The sequence below is a fragment of the Gopherus flavomarginatus genome (assembly GCF_025201925.1).
Source record: "Gopherus flavomarginatus isolate rGopFla2 chromosome 11 unlocalized genomic scaffold, rGopFla2.mat.asm SUPER_11_unloc_1, whole genome shotgun sequence".
In the NCBI taxonomy this organism is placed as follows: Eukaryota; Metazoa; Chordata; order Testudines; family Testudinidae; genus Gopherus; species Gopherus flavomarginatus.
In genome coordinates this window covers 1,062,135-1,069,306 of record NW_026114602.1, presented here as the reverse complement: position 1 = coordinate 1,069,306, position 7,172 = coordinate 1,062,135, and the positions used below count along the sequence as shown (strand labels likewise).

The following is a 7,172-nucleotide window of genomic DNA, read 5'->3' as shown; positions in this document are numbered from 1 at the left end:
GCCCTCTTGAAATCAGTCACAAACATTGCAATGACCTTGAAAACCCTGACAGTTAGGGGATTTGGTGAGTAACTTATGATGAAGGATTTCTGGAGCTACCTATAACCCTTGGAAATGATAGAAATTCTGGGGAAGTTGATCGTAAATTAAGAATGGCCCTGTAGCTAAAACAGAGGACTGACAGTTAAGAGATTTGGTGCTGGTCCTGACTCTGCTGGCAGTCTCATTTTGCAAGTCACTTCCTTTCTCAGTGCCTCAGTTTCCTTATGTGTAAAATGTATTGTTATTAATCTCTGTAATGTATAGCTTTAAAATCCTTGTGTATTAGACTTCATAGAGAGAATATTATGTATTAATATCATTGTTGTTGTCACAGTTTCAGGGTTAAATGCAACATTGGCCCTCTTCCCCCATACCTCCAGCCTTCCACTTAAGGTTTTAGGCTTCCAAGCTGTCACTTCTTTAAACTGAGGAGGTTTAAAGCTTGCAGTCCCCTGAATCTCAATAGGTCTAACTGGTGTCTAGTACCAGTGGTTAACAATTTTTATTATTGGAGATATACCAATCTCCTAGAACCAAGAGGGACCTTGAAAGGACATTGAGTCTAGCCCCCTGCCTTTACTAGCAGGACCAAGTACTGATTTTGCTCCAGATCCCTAAGTCGCCCCCTCAAGGATTGAGCTTACAACCCCAGATTTAGTAGGCCAATGCTCAAATCCCTGAGCTATCCCTCCCCTTTCTGCAATGGTGATAATGGTGTATAGCAGTTGCCAGCCAGCCTTCAAAAAGCAAAATACATTTATTCTTAGAGCAAAAGCATACAGAGAAAACATGGCAAAAAACAATAAAAGAATCTATATCAGCAGTTCTCAACCCACTGCCCACAGACTGCATGCAGCCTAATTAGCACACACCTGTGGCCTAGCTGTGTGCTAAAGGCTGCAGGGCTGCATGGGGCCAAGTTACCAGCTGCCTTGCTGCCCACTGCCGCAGGGTCTGGTATGCCCGGCTGAGCAGGGCTAGGGGTCAGGATCACCAGCCGGCCCCACATGGCAGGATCCAGGGCTACTGCCTTGCCAGTGCCGAATGGTGAATTCTGGAACTGCTGCCTGGCAGAGGGTCCAGGGTCGGCATTGAGGCTGTCTGCCAACCCATGGGGTCAGTATGCGGGCTGCCGCCTGGCTGCACTGGCTCCATGTGGCCAAGCGCAGTGCCGGGGCTGCCACCGTGCCCTGCACAGATGGATCCATAGTGCTTGCACTCCTGGCCCCACTTTGGGAGGCACTGTGCATAGGGAGCCTGTGGGGGGACAGAGCTGGGGAGGATATGCTGTGTTTCTCAACCTGAGACCCAGATGATACATTGTGGCCCCCATGCATCCCATAATGCTAAATAGGTTGAGAACCACTGATCTATATCCATGCCAAAAGTTTACCAGAGGTCACCCCCCTACGCTCCAGCCTAGGCTGTGGTGTCAGTTTTTAAACCCCCACAACTGGTTTTGCCCCATCATTACAAGTACAAGTCAGTTTTTAAACCAGGAATCAGACCCCAACTGGACAGTTCATCTGTTTCTTTATGCAGCTATGGCCTTTGATCTCCAAGCCCCTTGGAACAGGTAATTACCAGCCAATTACCCTCTCTTCATCAAGGGCATAGCTGAGATTGTTCAATTTTCATTAACCCACCCCCAGGGATTCCCCAGGAACCCACTTAGAGCTTATATTGTACCGAAAGTCCATGTCAGTCTAGCACATTTCAATACAGTCATTTGAACTTCTTGCACTCCCCAGGACCCCCATTTGTTACAATTACTAATACTACAATGGAAGTGTTGCACCGAGTAACTGCAGATATACTTACAGGCAACTGAGAGCCCATGGTGCCATGAACTGAGGCATCTGAGTCAAATAATTCACCCTCTGTACAGCCAATGACATTGCTGCATGCAAATTAGCTGTAGGGATAAGGGGATTGGTGGAAATACCTCTGATATCACAACAGTCTAGGACCCCTGGGTTGAATGTAGCTGAAAGCACATGCTGTGACATGGGTGTAATTCTGAAAGTCTAAATGGCTAAGCACTTAAAAATTGGGAGATAAACAAGGGCAAGTCATGCCTGACTAACCTAATTGCCCTCTATGAGGAGATAACTGAGTCTGTGGATGAGGGGAAAGCAGTGGATGTGTTATTCCTTGACTTTAGCAAAGCTTTTGATATGGTCTCCCACAGTATTTTTGCCAGCAAGTTAAAGAAGTATGGGCTGGATGATTGGACTATAAGGTGGATAGAAAGCTGGCTAGATTGTTGGTCTCAACGAGTAGTGATCAACGGCAGCCGATTGCAAGTGGAGTGCCCCAAGGGTCAGTCTTGGGGCAGGTTTTGTTCAATATCTTCATTAATGATCTGAAGGATGGTGTGGACTGCACTCTCAGCAATTTTGCAGATGACACTAAACTTGGAGGAGTGGTAGATACACTGAAGAGTAGGGAAAGTATACAGAGGGACCTAGACAAATTAGAGGACTGAGTCAAAAGAAACCTGATGAGGTTCAATAAGGACAAGTGCAGAGTCCTGCACTTAGGATGGAAGAATCCCATTCACTCTTACAGACTAGGGACTGAGTGGCTAGGAAGTAGTTCTGCAGAAAAGGACCTGGGGGTTACAGTGGACGAGAAGCTGGATATGAGTCAACAGTGTGCCCTTGTTGCCAAGAAGGCTAACGGCATTTTGGCCTGTATAAGTAGGGGCATTGCCAGTAGATCAAGGGATGTGACCATTCCCCTCTATTCAACATTGGTGAGGCCTCATCTGTAGTACTGTGTCCAGTTTTGGGCCCTACACTACAAGAAGGATGTGGAAAAATTGGAAAGAGTCCAGTGGAGAGCAACAAAAATGATTAGGGGGCTGGAGCACATGACCTACAAGGAGTGGCTGAGGAACTGGGATTGTTTAGTCTGCAGAAGAGAAGAATGAGGGGGGATTTGATAGCTGCTTTCAACTACCTGAAAGGGGGATCCAAAGAAGATGGAGCTCAGCTGTTCTCAGTGGTACGTGATGACAGAACAAGTAGTAATGGTCTCTAGTTGCAGTGGGGAGGTTTAGGTTGGATATTAGGAAAAACTATTTCACTAGGAGAGTGGTGAAGCACTGGAATGGGTTACCTAAGGAGGTTGTGGAATCTCCATCCTTAGAGGTTTTTAAGCCCTGGCTGGGATGATGTAGTTGGGGATTGGTCCAGCTTTGAGCCGGGGGTTGAACTAGATGACCTCCTGAGGTCCCTTCCAACCCTGATGTTCTATGATTCTATGAACAGACCAGAAAACCCACCCCTGGCTCCTTGTCCCAGTCCCATTCTACTTGCCTACTCAGTCCAGGTCTCCACTGCTTAAGGCTTGTCATCTCAGTCCCAGTCTTCTTGCCCAGGCAGTCCAATTCCCTCTTCCCAGCTGGATGCGAGGAGGACTGTCTGGCTGGAGTGGTGGGGTGAAGAGTCTGGCTAGAGGGGTAGGGGGCCTGTTGAAGGAACTGCCTGGATCGGTGGGGCAAAGGGTTGGCTTTAGGGGATGACCACAGTGGGGGAGAACATAATGGAAGGGGACTGGAAGCGAGGGGTCTGGCTGGGTGGGATTGGCCAAAGTGGGAGCCATGCTGGATTTACTAGACAAAGCATAAATATACAGAGGCTTGTAAGGATTAGATTTTAATCAGTGAAATGATTTCATCGTACACATGCAAAACCGCAGGGAGGAAAATGCCATCAATAATCAAAATTTCCAGGTAGGCAAAGAAAAATGCTGCTTGAGAGAACTTATGAGTTTGAGTTAAGGATATTTCCTTTGCAAATTTAGATGTGTGGTGTTGACAGTTTGGGTGTGTTAACAAATACAAAGCTTTAAAATTTTTGAATCTTAACATCCACAGTGTTGTGGAAAAGACCACTACCTATTCGATTTTGGCCAGACAGGTCGAGGCACCTTTATTGATAAAACAAGAGTACAAGTATGCATACAGGGAGAGACAGAAAATCCCATGCAAGGGGAAAAACTGCTCTGTCCCTTACAATTTTCACCAAGCTTATAAAGGCTAAAACTGCAAAACGTCATATTGATTACACAAGTTATTTGCTTATTTTTGGTAGTTAATATTGCAGATCAGCAGGTTATTTACTGTAAATTCAGCGTGGGGTATTTCCAGTTAGGGGCTTTTGCAATTACATTGTCTTATGACTTCTTGATTGCGAATACATATTGCACAAGCTATTAGCATATTGCATAGGTCATGCATTTTGGCAGTGATTAAGCTGGTCACCTGAGAATGCCACCTGGCAATTTTCTATAAGCAAGCAGTCTTATTATGCTATATTTTGCTTAAAGCCAGACTGGCAGGAAAAGCCAAGCCTGGGAGGTGGGGAAGTGAAGCAGCGACGGCGTGCTCGGAGTGGAGGTGGAACAGAGGTGAGTTGAGGCAGGGGGTGCCTCAGGGCGGAGGGTGAGGAGCTGCAGTTCGGGGGCACCTCAGGGAGGAGAGGGGAAGATACCGCGGCTGCGGGCGCCTTAAGGCAGGGGCTCGGGGATGGGGATGGCAAAAGGTGGAAGTTTTGCCTTGGGCGCAAAACATCCTTGCCCCAGCCCTGCTTACAGGCAAGCTCTTATACACAATACCAAGTCCATCTGATATTTTCATGAAAAGAGGATATCAGACAGTGTTGCCCAAGTCCAGAGATTGCTGTTTGTAGCAATAGGGGATCCATCTTAGCTAGAATTGTTCAACTGAGATTGTACTTTGCTCCGTCCTTCACACAGCATTTTGTTAAGTAACATCATGAGCCAGACCTTCAGATGATGCAAGCTGATGAAGCCCCATTTGCTTTAAGGGAGCTGCACCAAAAGACATTCATGTGATAACTCACCACACTTAGTTAATAGCAGTAACATGTGTTGTGCATTGTTTACACTCACATCATATTGTTGCGGGAAATCAGGGCAAGTCCCTCTGTCACTGTAATTTCCTCACTGTCTTTGTCCTTCCCTCTACAGCCATCACACAATGAACTGAGAAAGAAAATGTCCAACCAAACCATCCTGACCGAGTTCCTTCTCCTGGAATTCTCTGACATTCGGGAGCTGCAGATTTTGCACTTTGTGATGTTCCTGGTGATTTACCTGGCAGCCCTGATGGGGAATCTTCTCATCATCACAGCCATAGCCCTCAACCACCATCTTCAAACCCCCATGTATTTCTTCCTGGTGAATCTGTCCATCATAGACCTCGGCTCCATCTCTGTCACCATCCCCAAATCTATGGCCAATTCCCTCATGAACACCAGGGTGATTTCTTATCCTGGATGTGTCACCCAAGTCTTTTTCTTTTTCCTCTTTACTACAACTGATCTTGCCTTACTCACCATCATGGCATACGACCGATATGTCGCCATCTGCCAACCACTGCACTATGAGAGAGTGATGAACAGAAGAGCTTGTGTCCAAATGGCAGCCAGTGCCTGGATTACTAGTATTGTCTACTCTGCCCTGCACACTGCCAACACCTTCAGATTACCCTTCTGCCACTCCGATGTCATCAACCAGTTCTTCTGTGAAATCCCCCAACTACTCAAGCTCACCTGCTCTGATTCGTACCTCAGTTATGTTGGGGGTATTGCCTTAGGTGTGTTTTTAGCTTTAAACTGCTTTGTTTTTATAATTGTGTCTTATGTTCAGATCTTCAGAACTGTGCTGAGAATCCCCTCTGAGCAGGATCGGCATAAAGCCTTCTCCACCTGTCTTCCTCACCTCACTGTGGTCTCTTTGATGTTATTCACTAGCATCTTTGCCTACCTGAAACCCACCTCTAGCTCAGCGTCAGGTCTGGACCTTGTGGTGGGTGTTCTCTATTCCCTGGTGCCTCCAGTGATGAATCCCATCATCTACAGCATGAGAAACAAGGAGATCAAAGCTGCATTGAAGAAACTGATTGTGTGGAGATGATTCACCAAGAGTTAATATGTCTATCCCTGCAACTTTACCGTGATTTCATCCTGATTTTCTTTCTAAATGTAAGCAACTGATGCCAAAATTGTCTCTTTGAGAATATAGGGTGCGATCTGTTGATGAAATCCTGCAATCTGCACTAGCTTCACTGAAGTCAAATGAGTTAGTATAATATTACACCAGTGTACATAAGATCAGAATCTATCTACATATTCACCTATATATCTATCTGTCATAGGGATTTATAGGGCTACTGACGCCTATAGGATGGGGTATGAGAGTTTTGGCTTGTGTGTTTCTTTGTTTCTTCTTCATTTTCTTTGATTTTGCTGATTCATTCATTGACTTGTTTCTTTGTTCCAGGTGGCTTTTGCGGGGGAGGGAGGAGCTTGGGAGGATGGAGGATGTCTGACTAAATGGTGATATCCATTTGTTTTGTCATCTATTCAAGGTGTCAATGTCAGAATCACCTTGATGGGGTTTTCTGAGAGAATTGATGTTTTGCTTTCCCCCTTGATGAGGAATTGAAAAAAAGTTTCTTCAGGTGTCTGTTCAAGTGATGATTTTAATGCTGTTGGGATTTTATTGTATCATGTATGATGTGTTAGGGCACCTAGAGCCTTATATAACTGTATGTATTATTGCTATTTATTTAAATTTATTAAAATAAATAAATATTGCATTGTTCCTCATATGGTGGATAGGTATTTGGAAGAGAAAGGTATTAAAATGGTTCCTAAAGACAAACTAAGTCTGAAAAATAAGGCCAAATTTTGATTCCACCAAACTAATGCAGTGATCCATCTGGAAGTGCTCATATTTTCTCTTATGTTGTCCTTTGTTCCTAACGTGGTAAATAAATTACACTTTGCATGATGAAGACATCTGGTCACTCAACTTACTACTTGTCATAGCTCCTGTGGGAAGAACTGCAGGCACCAAATACAGTTGGAGAAATCATGGCTGGGACTCAGTTTGAGACATGGAGAATGACATGATTCCTCCCTAAGACAGGGATAGGCACAAAGCTTAGACCAGAGGGTTTGAAGTAAGAGACCAGAGCGGGGAGAAGAGGTTGAGCTAACCTTTTAATCATAACAATTGGGAAGTAGCTATTCACTTCAACGTGTAGCTTTGTTTGAAGCCATTCGTCTCTCATCCACACAAGTATTCACATGTGT

At 45.1% G+C, this 7,172-nt stretch overlaps 1 protein-coding gene across 1 annotated transcript; it reads left to right on the top strand.

Moving 5' to 3' along the window:
- The first annotated feature begins 5,067 nt into the window (after positions 1-5,067).
- LOC127040926 (olfactory receptor 14I1-like) lies at positions 5,068-5,988 on the top strand. The gene has a single exon (XM_050935464.1). The coding sequence runs from the start codon at positions 5,068-5,070 to the stop codon at positions 5,986-5,988; it is 921 nt and encodes a 306-aa protein (XP_050791421.1).
- Positions 5,989-7,172: the final 1,184 nt, after the last annotated feature.

Bases quoted from the DNA above. Each gene is read 5' to 3' on its own strand.
- LOC127040926 (XM_050935464.1), top strand. From the start codon at position 5,068: ATGTCCAACCAAACCATCCTGACCGAGTTCCTTCTCCTGGAATTCTCT.